Raw genomic sequence first — 19,066 nt, 5'->3', positions numbered from 1 at the left:
AAGATGGTTTATTTTCTTATTTTTTATAATCAAAGTTAACTTTGGTTTTCCATTATGTTATTAGCATATTCTTTTTTTTTTTTACCCAGATGGTGGTCACTTATTTCGGATTTTTGGTATGGCAAATGAGAATGGACCAATAAACATCTGTGTGTGTGTGTGTATATATATATATATATATATGTATATAAAACATACTTTAATGTGAAATAACATATTTGCAGATATTTGCAGGTATTTAGGAAAATATATTTTCCTGGGGCCGGAGCGATAGCACAGTGGGTAGGGTGTCTGCCTTGCACGCGGCTGACCCAGGTTCGATCCCCGGCATCCCATATGGTCCCCCAAGCACTGCCAGGAGTAATTCCTGAGTGCAAAGCCAGGAGTAACCCCTGAGCATTGCTGGGTGTGACCCAAAAAGCAAAAAAAAAAAAAAAAAAAGAAAAAAAATATTTTTTCCTAAAAAGTCTTTTGACAAAGACTCAGAATTGCATAAATAAATTTTAGAAGTTGAAATATTGCATGGATTTTTTTTTTTTTGGTCCTATCCTAAAATAGTTTACTAAGGGATACTAAGATTTAAGGGAAAGAATTGTTTTCTGGAGGTGGAGAGATGGTACAGCAGGTAGGGCATTTGCCTTGCATGGACTGACCAGGGTTCAGTCCGAGGCATCCCATGTGATCCCTCGAGCACCACCCGGAGTAATACCTGGGTGCAGAGCCAGGAATAACACCTGAGCATCACTGCCCAAATAAATAAACTATCTACTCTTTTTATTTTTATTTTATTTTAAGAATTGCTTTCTGGTGTCCTCAAAGGTATTTTCAGGAAGATTAGTATTTGAATAGATTAAAGAGGGTAGAGGGAGTGGCAGTTTGTTTATGTATTATTTTTACTTCATCACACTTGGTGATGCACAGGGGTTACTCCTGGCTCTTGCTGGGAATCGAACCTGGGTCAGTCGCTCCTGTGAAAGGCAAATGCCCTACTTGGTGTGCTATCTTCCCCCCCCCCCCCCCGGCAGTTTTCAATCCCTGCAGAGCCTGAATGAAATAAAAAGGTAGAGGAAGGGCAAATTTGCTTTTTATTTACCTCAGGCAATCAATCATATTCTCAGCTCTTAGACCTTGGACCTGCTTTCTTGGTTATGAGACATCTTTGCTCTTATTTTGCTTTTTGGGGGTCACACCCAGCAATGCTCAGGGGTTACTCCTGGCTCTGCACTCCTGGCAGTGTTTCGGGGACCATATGGAATGCTGAGTATTGGAACTTGGGTCACCAGCATGCAAAGCAAATGTCCTATCTGCTATTCCTGCTCTGGCCCAGTACTGTAGTTTGAATACTGAGTACTAGTGTTTTTCAGCCTGAAGATTTTTAACTCTTCTCTCTCTCCCCCCCCTCTCTCTCCCCCTCTCCCTCTCCTTCTCCAAATGATCTAACAAAAGACCTCTCTCTCCCCCTCTCCCTCTCCTCTCCCTCTCCAAATGATCTAACAGTAGATCTCCCCCTCTCCTCCCTCTCCCTCCCCCCTCCCCCCCTCCCCCCCTCCCCCCCCCTCTCTCTCTCTCTCTCTCTCTCTCCTCTCTCTCTCTCTCTCTCTCTCTCTCTCTCTCTCTCTCTCTCTCTCTCTCTCTCTCATTAAAGACCACAGATCAGCTATAACACTACCATTACTAAAAATTCTGGGATTCTTTTCTTTTAATGAGCCACACATACAAAAAAATCAACTTTCCATACAAAAATGTAATAGTACCTAGTTTGATTTCCTTCCTTAGTCATTCTTAAACTAAAACATCTGGTACTGGTACAATAGCACAGCTGGCAGGGCATTTGCCTTGCACGCAGCCAACCCTGGGTACGATCCCCAGCATGCCATATGGTCCCCCAAGCACCGCAAGGATATTTAGGCTTACAATTACCACTACTAATGACAGTTTGGAGAGAATGGAACTATTATGGAATCTTGTGAGATTTTTGCCAAGACTTTGTAAATGCTTTTTTGGTGAGTAATACATTCTGTGAGTGGCAGTTGAGAAAGAGTTTTAAATACAAAATTCAGTCTAATTTGATATGTTAAAATTTTTTCTTTTATTTTGGGGCCACCACCCAGGGGTACTTACTATTTATCCCCTAATTTGACTTCTGACTTGTGCATCTGTTGCTTGATTCTTTGTTATAGCAATTGATGTGCTTAGCCATAGGCATAAATTATAGATCATAGGGGTAGAGCAATAGCACAGCGGGTAGGGCATTTGCCTTGCACTTGGGCGACCTGGTGGGTTCGATTCCCAGCATCCCATATGGGGTGGTTCCTGAGTGCAGAGCCAGGAGCAACCCCTGTGCATTGCCACGTGTGACCCAAAAAGCAAAAAAAAAAAAAATTTATAGATCATAGAAATTGTAGGGAATTAATTTAAAGTATCTTCATTTTCTAGCATTTTTACTTTGGTATACTGTAGTTCAGATTTTTATTGTGGCATTTTGGAGTACTTTGTTCTTAATTTTGGTGACTTTGTATTTTTATGTGGGGTATCCATTTCTTTCAGAAAATACATTAAACTATGGCTAATGCTAGATAATGAGAACATGAAACAGTAACTATTCACACTACTTCTAGACTGGTTGGGAAGAATTAAGCCAGTTAGAACACACTAAATACAAAGATTCAGAGTTGTGCCATTTTGTACAAAATAGAAGACTATCTAAGGAATTTTGCTATAGGAGATTTTCTTCTGAATTAAACCTTTTAAATAGGATAATAAAGCAGGCTAAGTGTAGGTAGCAGTGGTAGAAAATATTAACTATATGGAGAAAATAGCACTGATAGGAAATAATTACCCACATCTGGTTATCTTGTACTTTGTATGTCTCAGAAAACCCTCAGCTCTGGATGACTGCTCTTTGACTAGTAATTCAAGAATGTTAACTAGGTTTATTTTAAATTGATGAGACTCTTGGTTTTTGGAACACTGTTTAATTTTTTAAAAATATTGTAATTTTGAGTTTTAAAGAAGGAAATGTTGAAAGTTCAAATTGAAATTATTCAGTTCTTTCAATGTAGCATTTCTAGGGTTTTGGTGCCAAACTTGCTAATTTTAGATGCATAGATTTATACAGGAGAACTTCTGGGGGTTTTTCTCTACCCCTCCCCCACCCATTTATTTATCTGTAAATGCAGATGGCCTTAAACTTCTTTTTAAGATACAAAATCAAGTGATTAAAATTCCATTTCTCAGAAGTGGTATTTAGAAGTTTTAAATGTTCTTAGGGAAAGGTCTTCACCTTTCTATACCTGAACTTTCTCTTAAGCCACAAATCATATAGCATGATTTAATGCCTCCTATATTTTCCTATCTTTGGCATTGTTTCCATATAGTCATTGATAATCCCAATCCCCACGATACAGCGAGACCCCAATGTTTGTCTCTTTGAAAAAGCATACAGACATAAGTACATGCACTTAAATATTGAAACTGAGGAATTATTTTTCATGGGGAATTATCCTGCATGTAAATCTTAGAATGTTATTTGGATTTAAAATATGCCTGTTTTCTAAGATGGTAGTTAATTGGCTATAGTTTAATTCAGGGTAAATATTTGCTCACAATTGATGTTTTTCTTAGTATCTTAGAGCCATGTCACAAACCTTTTTCCACAAATACAACTAAAACTTTTTTTTCTTTAAAAAAAGGCTATTTTCTTAATCTCTAGTTGACAAAATTTCTACTCTGTTGCTTTGTATGTTTAACTACTTTCTAACTACTGTCATACTGCTATGGTGAAGTGAGAGGGTCAGTTAGCAGTTCAATGTTCTGAATACTCTTATATTTTGTCTTGTGTATTCTTTTTCTGTTAAGGTTGTATAGGTGTTAGCCACACAATGAATCATTGACTATTTTAAAAGAGACTTAGAAAGTGATGACTGCTCAAAACAAGGGAAAATCTGAGTGTCCTTTATCCACTTTCATCCTTTTCTATTTTTTCTCTTTTATTTACAAGTTTACATTGAGTTTTTGTTACCTTTGCCTAATATCATTTAAACTTAACTGTCCTTTCCACAGTGTCTGTTTTGCAGAATGAAACAACTTTATAGTCCAAGATGGTTAATTCTATTCTAATAACTATTATTACTGCATTTCTCCTTATACATCTCTCCTTTAGGAAATAATCAAAAAATTTTTTTTATCTTTTTTGCAGATTATATCACCTACTGCATTATTTTTGGCTGCAAAAGTGGAAGAACAAGCTCGAAAACTTGAACATGTTATCAAAGTAGCACATGCTTGTCTTCATCCCTTAGAACCCCTGCTGGATACTAAATGTGATGTATGTAAAAAAAAAAAAAGCGTTTTAATTCTGTTCTGTAATTTGGAAACATTTAAAGAGTAATGCTAGTATCCAAACATTTTGGTCATTGTCAGTAGACCTTTTTTGAAATCATCATTAAAAGTATTTTGATGTCTTAAAGCAGAAATTAGAGTTCTGGGCCTTTAAGTTTATTTTTCTAGCATGCTTTTTTATAGGTGAATTATTAATGAGGAAATTTTTGTGTGTTTTTTTTTTTTACTTTTTTTTTTCTTCTTAAATTTTTACTTTTTGAATTGCTATCAAATTATATTCAGTTTGATATGGATCAAGTTTGAGTTCAGGATTAAGTATATCTTAATATATTTTATTAATGACAGGCTTTATCATAGTTGTTGATTGGTTTAAAAAAAGTGTTTTGAGGATTAGACTGGAGAGGATAGTACAGCATGTAGGAAGCTTGCACTTGGCCAACCTGGGTTCATCCCCACCACTGTGTAAGGTCCTTCAGCCCTGCCAGGAGTTATCCCTGAGTCAGAGCCCTGAATACTACCAGGTTTGTGTATCCCCACCCACCAAATTAAAGGTAGCTATTTAAAAAATACACGATTAGTCAAAGGTACTTCTTGTTAATCATATAAAACTGAAATTATTTTTTATAAACATTTAGGACATCTTGTTATTGTTGCAGGAGCCATACCTAGCTGTGCTAGGGAAGCAGATGGGAGGGATTCCACCAGGGCTGTATCCCATGGTGCTTGAGCGGCCACACAGTGCGGGGGAGGAAACATATCCACCTTCACTTAAACCATCTTACTGGTCCGGAGAATATTTAAATAATAGGGAGAACATTTTTGGTACTATCTATACCTGGTAGTATTGCCCAGGGTTTGCTTCTGCCTCTGTGCTCAGGGATTACTCCTGCCCAGGGTTACGCAGTGCTAGGGGTTGAACCAAGTTGGCCATTTGCAAAGCAATCACCTAAACTCCTATATAATTTCTCTGTCTAGAAGCTATTTTTATTTTATTATGTTTTGGGGTCACACCTGGCTCTGCTCAGGGATGAGTCCTGGTGAGCTCAGGAAACCCTTACTGGGGAGCCGGAATCCAGTCTGGATCTATTGCATACTAGGCAAGTGCCCTACTATCTTCCCTCAGTCTAGAAACAATTTTTAAAAAATCTGTTAAGTGATTTTTTAAAATAGGGTATTACAAAATCTCCAAGCTCACTCTGAGTCAGGAATAGGCCACCTCCCCACATCTCCATTTCTCCCGGGACCTGGCAGTTACATCCACAAACTGCTCTGGGAGCCATGTAAGCTCATTAATGGCCATAATCCAGAGACTCACAAATAAATCATGGAAGAGAGTAGTAAGCTTCAGAGGTACATTTAACTTCAGCTGTAGCACTCTATTTAAAATTTACATTTCTTATAGATGTACCAAGAGTAGCACACCACATTTGATGGGGTGTAAAGTAGAAGGCAAAAAGGATCTCCATCAGTGTGTGTGTGTGGGGGGGGTGACTGTCACTGTCATCCCGCTCTTCATCGATTTGCTCGAGCGGGCCAGTCGCTTCTCCATTGTGAGACTTCTTGTTACTGTTTTTGGCATATCGAATACGCCACGGGGAGCTTGCAAGGCTCTGCCGTGCGGGCAAGGTACTCTCAGTAACTTGCCGGGCTCTCCGAGAGGGACAAAACAATTGAACCCAGGTCGGCCACGTGTAAGGCAAACGCCCTACCTGCTGTGCTATCGCTCCAGTCCCAGTATGTATATATTACCACACAGAACTCAACCTGTCACAAAATGTTAGTAATCTCTTACACAAGGGCTCAATGTCTCCAAGGTGAGATACAACAATCTTCATACACTTTCCTCTAAGGAAATCTTTTTGAATCATTTTTAGCGGATTACTCTTAACAAGCAGGCTTGGGTGGTGGTAAAATTTGGAATAATGTGGTAAGGTATAATGGTGGTGGGTTTGGTATTAGAATATTTTTTTTGTAATGGGTTATTAAAGGTGCTCTCATTTTCTGGATGCACTGATCTACTATCCTTACATAAATGGATATATATATGGTATTATATTACCATCTTAGTTGTCATTATCTAAGATGGGCGAAATGTTTTAATACCTATTCTTAGTCTAACATTGTTCTGTGAGAATGCTTTATTAGAGTTGAAGAGAAAGTTTCTTTTTCCCAATGGATATAAATTGCATTTTATTGGGGTGTTATGGGGTAGGCGATAGGGCTTAACTTTTGGTTTTTGTTTGTTTTGCTTTTTGGGTCGCACCCGGCAATGCACAGGGGTTACTCCTGGCTCTGCACTCAGGAATTACTCCTGGCGGTGCTCAGGGGACCATATGGGATGCTGGGAATCGAACCCGGGTTGGCCTCGTGCAAGGCAAACGCCCTACCCGCTGTGCTGTCGCTCCAGCCCCAAGAGGGCTTAACTTTTGGCTCAGTGGTCAGATCACTCCTGATGGGGTCAGGGGACCAATAGGATGCCAGGGATTGAATCTGGACTGGCCATTTGCAACACAACCCCTTATTTTGGGACTTTTTTTTTTTTATCAGAATTTTTGATTTTTGCAATGATTAGGGATCATAAACTTGGCTATAGTGCTTGCTTGTATAGATACATGACAGGGGTCACGCTTCTTTAGTTGTGCTCTTACATAATTCTGGTTTTAGTATTTGTCAAGGATCATTGTAATAAGTATACATGTGCTTGTTGAGACTTAAAATCCTGACTATGGTGCTTCAACATCTTTTATTTGTGCTTTTATGGCCTCATACACTGGCTGTATTTAGATTTGCACATACCAAGGGATTGTATACTTTGTTGTAATACCAGAGATCCCAAAGAGTAAGAGATAAGGGGACTGAGCTTGGTACATGTGGACAGCACCAAGGATTAAACCTTGGGACAAAAGCATATAAGCCGCCTGAGCCCACATGGCTGAGCACATGTGGCATCTGCATCTCCCCTCTGTAGTTGTGTACTTTCATGCTTTTATATGTGTAGGATATACATATAAAAGCATGCTGGGATATGTGTAGGAGCTCACATATATTTGTATGTGGGGAAGCCTACAATCGAGTGCATTTCTCTCACTTTCACTCTCTCCTTCTTCCTAAAACCCTCCAACGTTTTACTTCAAAAAACTTTTTTTCCCTTTTTTTTTTTATGACAACCCTGGGGCCTGAGTGATAGTACATTGGGTAGGGAGGGCATTTGCCTTGCATGCGGCCAACCCAGGTTTGATTTCTGGCATCTCATGGTTTGAACATCACCATAAATTACACCTGAGCAACACCAAGTGTGACCCAAAAAAGACAAAAACAAAACAAAACAAAAAACCTGCAGTTATGACAGCCCTCATTCTTGCAAAGACTGGAACTTTTTTGCCATGCCCTACATTTTTTTCTTTCAGTCGAGATCTGAGGAGTGGTTTTGATTTTATCTGAGGAGAGGAAGTTATTTCTAAGAACTCACTGATTTTCTGTGACTGTCAAGAAGTTGCCACTTGAAAAAGGAGAATGTGTACGATCTTTCCTTTTAAGGTGGATTTGATGTTCTTTATGCTTCCTGTCTTTAATCTGTCTTGAAGCAGTTATCCTTGAGAATTTTTATTTTGGTTTTCGAACCAAACACAGCTGTACTCAGGGCCTACTCTTGGTTCTTTGCTCAGCGATCACTCCTAGAGGGGCTTGGACCATGTGGGGTACCAGGGATTGAACAAAATTAGCCTTATCCAAGGTAATCTTCCTGCTGACTGGAGCACTTTTCCTAGGTATTTTTGTTTTGTTTTTATTCATCTGTTTTTTTTTTATGATCTACAATTGTCATGAGATTTAACAGCCCCATACTTTGTAGTGCGAAGTTTATCTAAAGTATTCTAACATATCTATTCTTTTTTTAACCCCACAGGCTTACCTACAACAGACTCAAGAACTGGTTTTACTTGAAACCATAATGCTACAAACCCTAGGTATGTACTTAGCAGATATATATGTGCAGATATTCTTCAGTGCAGTATTCTAATATATTTCTGGAATTTCAATCATTCAGGAAAGGGTTTTTTTTTTTTCTTTTTTCTTTTTGGGTCACACCCAGCGTTGCTCAGGGGTTACTCCTGGCTCTGCACTCAGGAATTACTCCTGGCAATGTTTGGGGGACCATATGGAATACTGGTGGTTGAACCTGGGTCGGCTGCATGAAGGCAAACGCCCTACCCGCTGTACTATCTCTCGGGCCCCAGGAAAGTTAATTTTAAAACAGATTTTAGTCTAGAATGATACTGCCTGAGTACAAGGAACCTTTTTTTTAATTAGATTTAGTTCAATTAAATAATAGTTTTCACTGTAATTTTTTTTAAGGTTTTCCCTTTTTGTTATTTCTTTTTTCTGGACCACATCCAGTGGTGCTCAGGATTTATTTCTGGTGTTTAGCTCAGCAGTCACTCCTGGCAGGCCTTGGGGGACCATATGGGGTGATAAGAATTGAATCCAGGTCAATTGTGTCCAAGGCAAACCTCTCCCTGCTGTACTGTTGCTCTGACACAATTTTTAGTAATTTAATTTTAGCCATCTTTAAAAGTTAGAATTATGTACAAGGATTATGTAACTTTTAAGTACTATCCAAGAGTTTATTTTAATATTTTATTTTACTGATGAGGAAATTGAAGCATAAGAAGCTTATGAGTAGGTTTAAAGTAATTACTCCTGGAACTACTTAGCAGGACCATGTTGGAAGACTTTGAACTTTATGTTTTAATCGGTATTTAACTTTCCTACCTTTGTTGTATAGAATAAGAAGGTAGAATAACCAAGCTACCTTAATGTGAATTTGAAGGCGAAAGATGAATATTTTACAAAGTTGCTTCATCTATTTTTATTTTATTCTTTTCAGGGCATTGAAACTATGATAATCATATTTCCCATTATGACAGATTTCAATATAGAAATAACTTGTATAAAATGCACAAAGCTTATTTGGCAATATTTATAATATAAAAGTATTTGAAAAGAGGGGCTGGATAGAGTATACCAACACTGGGTGGGGCACTTGTCTTGCACACTGTTGTCCCAGGTTGGATCCTTTGCCCTCCATCATGTTCCCCAAGCTTATCAGGAGTGATTCATGAGCACAGAGCCAGGAGTAACCTCTGAGCATCACTAAGTGTGGCCATAAAACCTAAAATATATATAAAGATAAAAGCGAGACTCTTGGGACCAGAGAGATACAGTATAGTAAGGTGCTTGCTTTGCATGCATAGACCCAGGTTTGGTCTTCAGCACCCCAGATGGCCCGCTGAACTCCACCAGTATAGAGCCAGGAGTAAGCAAGCCCTAAATAACCCCTGGGTATTGCCCAAAAACAAAAATTAAAATCTTGCTACTTTTAAATTTAATGATTTTGGAATGTTGTGATGTTTTGTTACGTATAAATAAAATCTATATAGTAAATTTATGAAATAAATTTATAAAGTATTAATGTTTATGACAGATTCTTAAGCCTAAGGGACAAATGTTATTTAAGGAGAATATTAGAACTCAAAAAATGTTATCTGTGAGTTATTATATTATCATTTTGTCCAATTAGAAATTCAAATAGGCTACACAAAGATTTTATAAATCCAGATTACCTGTTACGTAGGATATTCTTCACTTAACTGCTTCTGAAGACACTAGATGTAACCTCTTCTGTATTCAAGAATTCACACACTCAGTGCTTCTGTTCTTACTGCTGAACACACCTCCAACCCCAACCTCTTCTTTCAAAAATAAAGTAAATAAAAATGGGTTGATTTTGAACTCATGCAATCTTTTGCATGTTTTATTAGGCTTTGGGAAGAGTGATTTAATGAACCTTGAGACTTGCAAGGTTCTCTTGCCTTAATACTTCATTGCTTATGAAATATAAAATGGGTGAACCTATTGATCTGTAGCTTACTAGGAATGTAATTAGGAATATGTCATTAAAAAGTTGATTTCTGTGATTGTGGCCCATGGATTATGTTTATAATAACTATTCTTTGAACATTTTCTGGTGGAAGAAAATTAGTTTGAAATATATGTAAGAAATTCGCTACATAGTTGAAGCCTCTTCAGACTTAAATGAATGTGTCAGAATTATCTATAATTCAATATTTTTAATATTCTACATTTACTTGTTTTCAAAATTGAAACATTGTCCTCATTTTTTGTTTTTCCCTGTGGTGCACACAGGACAGTGCTACTCCCTGTTCAGTAGTCAAGACTTGCTCCTGGCCATGCCTGTGCTATTAAGCAGTACTTGGGACCAAACTCTGGGCTGCAGCATGCAAAGCATGCACTCCTTCAACCCTTTTATTATCTTCTCATTTTTGAACATAGTTTTTGAGAAGAAATTATTTCTCATCTGTGATACAATAAGCACATCAATGATGAGAAACTTGAACTTTGCCCTTGAAGTTTTTTTTATAATGAAAAATGTTACAGTTATGTTAATGGCACTTCTCAAGCAAGTATTATAGTGGCAAGTGATTGGGAAAAAAGTGCTTTTCATTTCAGGTTTTGAGATCACCATTGAACATCCACACACAGATGTGGTGAAATGTACCCAGTTAGTAAGAGGTAAGTGATCTTAGAGAATTAAATTGATTTGTTAGTGCCTTTTTTTTTTTCGGTCCATAAATCTTTTGAATACTAGTTTGTTCCACTAGCTTTAAATTGGGCCTGTATAAAATAGAAGAAATTTTAAAGTTTAGTGTTCTACATACACCTTTTTTTTTTCTATTTGCAACACTACCTGGTGAATTAGCTTTTCTTAAACATAGATGAAAATCCCATTGCAGTTATAAAAATATTCAGACTCTAATGCGCACATAGTCATACCTGTCATATATCAACTAATATTTGAAGTGTAGACCATTAATGCATAATATGCAGAAAATGATAATTTCTAGTAGTGTCATTTTCTTCTGCTTATTGAAAAATGATAGATTTAAATTTTAATACACTACCTTAAATTGTATAAAAATTGTCTTTGTAATTTGTCATTTTTTGTAAATATTTTGCTCATATTTGAAAAAAGTTGACTTAGTGCATTTCAGAGTTTTTTAAGTGTTACTTAATACGGCTTTTTAAAAAAACTTTGCATAAAACAGGAAAAGAATTAGCATGATCAACCCGGTGTGTGATGTATCTATTGATAAACCTTTGTACACAGTTTGATAAACATTTTATAAATAGGAATAGGAAACTTTGTATTGCTTTACTGACTGAAGCATGTAGTACACATTTTTATACTTTTTAGTGAGTGCTGACCTATTATATCCCTAGAAATATTTTTACAGTTGCATGTCTTTGCACTTCTGCTTTCCTGTTTCCCATGTGAAGTGTTACGTACTAATAACAATCACTTGGAACTTGTAGTGTGCTTTTCTATTGCTTCTTTTGTGAAAACAAGATTTTGTAGTTTCATTCTTTTCCCACCTGACTTTTTCTAAATGGGTTTTTGAAGACTTTGTTTCTTTTAGTGTTTACCTAGTTATTCACATTTTATTTATTCTTTTTTTTTTTTTTTTTTTTTTTTTTTTTTTTGCTTTTTGAGTCACACCCGGCGATGCACAGGGGTTACTCCTGGTTCTACACTCAGGAATTACTCCTGGCGGTGCTCAGGGGACCATATGGGATGCTGGGATTCAAACCTGGGTTGGCCGTGTGCAAGGCAAACACCCTACCCACTGTGCTATCACTCCAGCCCCACATTTTATTTATTCTAAATTTTAATCTATTTATTTTTCCAGTAGGTTTTTAATGACAGCTAAATTAAAGGGGTGGAGGTTTCCCGGCTTAGGAGACCCTGGTTCTTGATCCTTGAGTGTGCACACAGAGCCCCCACCGGAGTGGCCCCAGCAACAGTAGCATCCGTTAAAAAAACAGTTTATAAGCTTATCACCAAGATTCCATTAATATTTTCTATCCTTAAATAGCATGGTATCATTTGTAAATAGTGTTTGTGATTTCTTTTCTTAGGATAATATGGATGTATTTCATAACACCTACTTCCGTGCCCCCCAGTTTGAATTTGATAATGTAGAATTGTATAGATAACTAGACAATTAAGAAAAAATGTTTTATGGGTCTGTTTTTCTAAAACTCTGAAAAGGATAGACTTTTGCTAGAATATTGGAAAACCAGAGAATTAGCTTTCAGTTGTACCTCAAGGAAAGTGAAATAAGGAAGATACTAATACCAAGATACATGAAATGAAATTCGATTTTCATCTTAGTATTGTAAAAATTTGGGTCGGCTTCTTTAAATCTTTTCTCAACACTCACCCCATCACTCGCCCAGTGCCCCCAGGATTAAGCTCAGTATTCCCTGGCCCGAAAGTGTATTTTTATACATGCTCTTTTATATCTAAAGAAATTAAGAACACAGTAAACTTTATAGTGCCTATAAAAATTAAAAATACAACATCAGAGCAAAATATTTAAATTTAATTTTTTTTTTGGTCAGTAATTACGTTTTTATCAATGCTTTAAGACAGTTTTGCCAGTTATTTTAGTGCAAATCTCATGGGGGAGGGGGCTGGTGATTTTTGTTTGTTTACTTCACTTTGTCTGACTAACATTTTAAGTAACTCGTTTATCTCTCCATTTTATTTTTTTCTTATTTGATGTCTTTTCCTCTTTGCTTTATTAAAACTTTAAGCTAATAAAGAGAACCATTTTCTTCCTCTCTTCCAGTAACTATTAAAAAGTTACTAAATTTTTTAAATTCTGAGATGAAAACCGCTATTGGCAATTTTAAAATCATTTTTGCTTCTTGCTACTTTTTAAAATTTTTTTGCAGGGGTTGGAGGGGTGGGAAGTCATAAATTTTGATTCTGTATAGTCCTTCCTTTCACACTCTTCCCAAATGGAAAGTTGGTATTATGCTACTTTGCTACTGAATTGGATAATGTGATTTTACAGGGACCTTTTCACGTCTGTGATTTCTCCTTCCCTCCCCACCAGGAAAGAATGCATACTTAAGTCTCACTGCCACCAAGACATCTGATGCTTTGACATTCTTCCTTAGCACAGCTCTGCTAGACCCAAATCCCTTTTGTAAATCTTTATGTTGATGGTGCATATGGGGCAGCAGGAATTACAGATGCTGCGTATGAATAGGAGGGTCCAGATTGAGGCCTTTGAGAGAGGGGTGAAGTTAGGTAAATGATCCTTGACCACGAAGAGGGAAAAGATGGCATTGGTGATTGTAAATATAATTGGGGAGAGGGTGGAATTTATGGCAAAGACTTCCGTGTTGAGGAAAAAAAAAAAAGCAGAAGGGTGCATGGGACTATTTTCAGTGTTTTGTGGCTTGTTGTTAAATATTGCTTTTCTATTGGAAACCAGTGTTGAAGCATCGTGAATTTCCCCTAGAGTGCCTGTATCTTTTCTAAAGTTGTCTTTAAATTGGGCTTTAATTCTAAAAATAAACTGGAGTTTCCCATATATATACCCTTATTAGCATTTCTGGGTTGTTTATTCTCTGTTGATGCTTAGTGACATGAAGACAGCTATTGTGAGTTTTGGGAGGGTGGGGGTTTATTTAATTCTTTTCTTTTGATTACATACTTAAGCCAACTTAAATATGATGACTTTTTTAAGCCTGGCAGGCACCTCTTTGTATTTTGTATTAGACTTCAAAATCTTTTCTTCTTCTTCTTTTTTTTTTTTTTAAATCCAGGAGAATGCTTTATTGCAACTTTTAGCTGACTAGATGCTTAACTTAGTAACAAGTTTAGCCCTCCTTGTAACTGGCTAGCTAAAAGCAAATCGGCTTGTTTCTCAGATCTTTGGGGGATAGCAAGAAAACATTTGAGTGAATGTTGTTGAAGATTTTCAGTAGTATAGAAAATGATGGCGCTCTTGTGATATTTGTAAGTAGTAAGTAAAATTTACTTTTTGTGTACAAATCTTTAAGTTTTTTGTTGTGTTGAGAGCTTGTTGATGGTAGAATGTTAAAGCTGATAGTATTGTCTTCGTTTTTTTTTTTTCTTTTCTTACAGCAAGCAAGGATTTGGCACAGACATCCTATTTCATGGCTACCAACAGGTTGTTATCCTGACCCTCTTTGTTGCACTGTTGTAGCACACTATAGCTTCCTTTAATGCAGGGCCCCCTCAATGTGTCTCTTACCCTTGTTGCAGCAGGAGACTGGACCATCTACTGTGGTGGTACCTTCCTGTCTGCTCTGCGGTGTATTGTACAAGGGACTTTTGGCACAGAGGGGTTAAATGCACAATGTGAAGTGTAGTGGTGCTTTCTGATGACATATTCTCGATTTGTGAGTGCATAAGTCTAAAATTGGTAGCCTGAATAGCAGCTAAAGATTACAAAGAGCTAAACTTAACGTAGAAACTCGAGCAACTTGGTAAGTATAAAGCTATTTCAAGTTTACAATTATAGTTAAATGACAGTTTTTTTTACAATTTCACATTAATCTGATTTAATTTTAAAATAATAAGTTTTTTAATAAATAAAATTTATGTAACGGGGTTTTTTTTTCCAGATAATGCCCATTCATAGTAAACTATAAGTAGCTCAGTCCTATTAGTGCCTGGTTTTGCATAAGTATAATTTTTTATTTTAAAGGTCTTCCTTTTCAATTTATATAAAGAAAAGGGGTTATTGATTTCTGGTTTATCTGTAAATGTTTTCTTCAGTTCTGAAATTGAATTGGAAGACGTTTTTAAAAACCTTGAATAGCTAATAAGTAATTTTGTCATAGGTTAACTCTATTTGTTTTTTTAATGGATTATTGGGAAAGGGGATTGAACCAATTTTGTGTTGCCCTTAATTTATTATGATTCAGTGAATTTATTAAAAATTGGCAGATACTTATTGGAACTTGATTTCTAGCTCAAGGAATTTTGAACAAATGAAACTTCATTTTAAACTTTGGTTAGGAAAGGCTAACCATGACATGATTACATGTTTAGAGTTAAGTGGGAGTAAAAGAAAGGATAGTATTTTGTTAGTACTTAGCAACATTGTCAGTGAAGCTGTTCTTTCAGCAAAGGGTAAGTTTTCCCTGTGGCTTTGCTGTAAGGAAGACAGGTTTACTAGATAACTGTACAGGTTTCTTTGACTATGAGAATTGTGTTTACTGAAGTAACATCAGATGTTAGAAACCCTGGTTGTAATGTGATGATATTACTTCGTCAGTTTTGCGATCATTAGCTCTTTGCTTATTTTAACCATGGCATTACAAAAGAAGCAAAAATAGCACCAGAAAACTTTAGTGTGGCACTTTTATCTATAGTAATTTTCAGATATTTCACTGTATTCCCCCTCCTTTTATAAAGAAGGAAAAAAATATTTTATGTGTAGATGTAAGATTAAATTTAGAACTACTAATATAGTAGTGCTAATAAAATATTAGTACAAACTGTTCATAATTGTGGGGTTTTAAATGTTTTATTTTTTAAACTACTGTTAGCTTATAATTGACTAAGGTTTTGTACTCTAGACATAGAAGTATCTTTGTAATTTTGTACTTATTTACTGGAAAATATTTTTCTTTGTTTTACATACTTGAATTTCTGTGACTCTTCATTTTCAAACCTGCTCCACGACAGTCTGCATCTTACAACCTTCTGTCTTCAGTACAAACCAACAGTGATAGCATGTGTGTGCATTCATTTGGCTTGCAAATGGTCGAACTGGGAGATTCCTGTGTCGACTGATGGAAAACATTGGTGGGAATACGTGGATCCTACAGTAACTCTAGAATTACTAGATGGTAAGTGGAGAAAATCTTTTCACATTGAAAACAATTTATATTGTGGAAAAATTCCATCTAGTCCCATATATTTAAAAAAAAAAAATAGTGAAACTCCTTACTCATTGCCCAAGTGAACAGTTAAAAATTCTAACCAGTAGAGCATACTTCTCCTTGCCCCACCAGCCCCAACCCCCACTTAGTAGTTCTATGCTAATTCCACTTAGAATGTCAGTTTATTTTTTGGTGCAAGATAGTTTTTTTTTTTTTGAAACTTGTTTAGAAAGACAGGAGGGGAGAAAAATAGAGGAAGGACATGTTCAAGAGAAAACACCAGTTTCTCCAAAGTGGAAAACACTAGCAAAATAGATACGTAGAGACAAGCAAGCAAGACTATGCATTCAAGGGAGAGCTGGGGCTTAAAAAACAAAGTGTATCTGAAACTTTAAAAGATAATACTTTCAAAGCATCACTAATTCCACTTTAATAAGTTGATTGACTTTTAAAGTATAAGTATGATGGAAATGAGCGGTATGGATAAGGAGAAGGGTTCAGTTGCCTAAAGAAAAGAAACAGTTGAATATATGTTAACCACTAAATATATAAGGTCTTTCAATACTTATCAAGGAAAGAATTACTGTATTATCCTATAGATTGATAACATAAGAATATAAACTTAAAACTATACTAATTTTGTTGAATTTGAAATTCATTTATTATAGAAAATGTAAAGCATTGTGTTAAATGTATTGTCAGGGTATTGTTTTTAGTTCTCTGGTTCCACTACTAACAGGGCAGGAGAGATAATACAGGGTAAGGCATATTGAAAGCGCCTGTTCTTGGTTCCCTCTCACTGCATATAGTCAGTTACTGCCAGGAGTAAGCCCTGAGTAATTTGAATATGGCTTCAACTTCTCCCCACCCCCTTCCTGCTCTCAATTTTTTTTAACCATGTAATACAGATTTCAAAAAGCAAATGGGTAACACTTCTCATGTAACAGCCTGAAATGGTGTGTGTGTAGGGGGGGGTTCTTTGGATTTTGGTGGGCTTGGGTTTGGGGGCCACTACTGGCTCTTCAGTTGGTCACTCCTGGCCTGGCAGGGCTTGGGACCATAGGTAGTGCCAGGTCGGCTGTGTGCAAGGCAAGCACCCTACCTGCTATACTGTACAGGCCCCTAAACTGGTTTGTTGGGTTTTGAGCTTTTTCTTTTTGTGAGCTTTCTGGCTTTCTTGACAAAATTTAAGCTGTGAGAGAAGATATGCAGAGGATATTTATTCAGTAAAGTAATGATTTTGGAATAGGTTTTCTAATTACCTGAGATAATTTCAAAGGTCTACAGCCTTTCCTGTGGAAGGCTAATACTAAACAATTCTGCAACTGTCATTAGCCATTTTAAGGAATGGGTATGGCTCTTTTCCAATAAGATATCACAGTAGCTTGCAGGCCATATTTGACTCACTGGCTCTAGTTTGCCTATCCTCCCCTGTGGCAAAAATAGGCTTCTTTGTTAGAGCTCCCTTGATTTCTTTTCTTGTTTTTCTTTTTGTCCTGAAAAAATTTTCCCAAAGTGTTTATCATGCTGTTTACTTGGTTCTCCCCCCTTAGATTCCCTCCCGCCTTTTCTTCAAGTGTATCCAAGGGAAAAGGAACATTTATTGAATTCAGGTGACATTTTCTGATAACTTGTGAGGTCTCTTTTTTCCTCTATGACTTGAAAATTTGGTTTATGCCGTCTAAGTTTTTAATAGTCAATAGATAAGATAATGTAGATATAATTGTAATTAAAAGTTTATCTACATGGTGCTAAAACAAAGCCCTCATAAATATGTCTTTTTTTTCCCAGCTCTTTAAATGATAGGTTGGTTGGTTGTTGGGTTTTTTGGTTTTGGTTGTTTTTTTTGTTTTGTTTTGTTTTGTTTTTTTTAATTGACACAACAGGGATCTTCTGTTTCCTCCACTTAGTTATGAGAAAGCTCAAATTTGGGTCTTGAAAAATTCTGATGTAGTAGTTAGCAGACTTTGCTCTATTTTGACCCATAAAAGTTGAAATTTCAAGTTGCAGATGGTAAGATGTAACTTAATTTTAGCATGGTGTCTGAAGCATAGTGTTTACTGAAATAATTCATTTAATGTTGATCCCAAAGCACCATTTCCTTGGAATTAGCTGAAGCTGTATAGTTTTTAGTATTATTATAGATTTTTTAGTTAGCAGTAATCATGCCTCAATAGACCTTGTTGGGTATGTTACTACCTCAAATCTTCTGGATTTTTTTTTTTAAATAGTGAACTCATGACTTTATGCTGAATTCTTTTTTTGTGTATCTTGAGGGGAAAGGGCCTTTATTATAATTGTATTTTAAATATTATAATGCAGTCTGAAGGAGAAGCAGGTACTGTCCCACACTGGCAGTGCTCAGGCCTTACTTCTGGCTCTTTGCTCAAGGATCACTCATGGTAGAGCTTGGGTTTCAGGGATATAACAATGCTTTACAGTATGCAAAGCAAGAAAGCACCTGTATTAACTGTCCAGGCCCCAGATGTAGTTTTTAATGTATGTGGCTTAATTAAGTTTGACCTCTGGTTTTGTTCCTCTACTATAAAATGTAATAAAGTAGGAATCTTTTGTTTTAGGATCATACCCAACAGAGCTCAGGGATCACTCCTGGCAGGGCTTGGGGGTCCACATGCGGTGCTAGGAATAAAATCTAGGTCTGTAGTGTGTAAGGCAAGCACCCACTGTGCTATCTTCCTAGTTCCAATAAAGTAGGAATCTTAAGAAATTTCGTATTTTATGCCTACTGTGTGGCAGGTTTTAGACCAGAAAATTTATGCGTATTTAATATTTGACAACCAAACTGTCAATAATATTGAGTCAAAACAATGTGTTAATCGTGGACCCAGCATATTACTGTAGTAGTGTCATCCTACAGTACTGTACAGTACTGTAGTACTGCTCATCAATTTTGTACCAGTAGTGAGCGGGTACC

At 36.6% G+C, this 19,066-nt stretch overlaps 1 protein-coding gene across 6 annotated transcripts in view; it reads left to right on the top strand.

Moving 5' to 3' along the window:
- The window catches only part of CCNT2 (cyclin T2), a 40,391-nt gene that overhangs the window by 15,041 nt on the left and 6,284 nt on the right, over positions 1–19,066 (top strand). For 2 of the 6 annotated variants that reach the window (XM_004616501.2, XM_004616500.2), the window contains exons 3-7: positions 4,199–4,327; positions 8,246–8,306; positions 10,870–10,932; positions 14,363–14,408; positions 15,935–16,098. In XM_004616501.2, the coding sequence (XP_004616558.1) occupies positions 4,199–4,327; positions 8,246–8,306; positions 10,870–10,932; positions 14,363–14,408; positions 15,935–16,098 (463 nt within the window). Of the gene's footprint in view, positions 1–4,198; positions 4,328–8,245; positions 8,307–10,869; positions 10,933–13,443; positions 14,241–14,362; positions 14,728–15,934; positions 16,099–19,066 lie in introns of those variants that run through there. The other 4 variants (XR_008627288.1, XM_055121013.1, XM_055121014.1 and 1 more) reach the window with 4 other exon arrangements.

Source organism: Sorex araneus, chromosome X (genome assembly GCF_027595985.1).
Source record: "Sorex araneus isolate mSorAra2 chromosome X, mSorAra2.pri, whole genome shotgun sequence".
Lineage (NCBI taxonomy): Eukaryota > Metazoa > Chordata > Mammalia > Eulipotyphla > Soricidae > Sorex > Sorex araneus.
The sequence above is the reverse complement of the archived record's forward strand: the minus strand, read 5'-3'. Positions and strand labels throughout refer to the sequence as shown.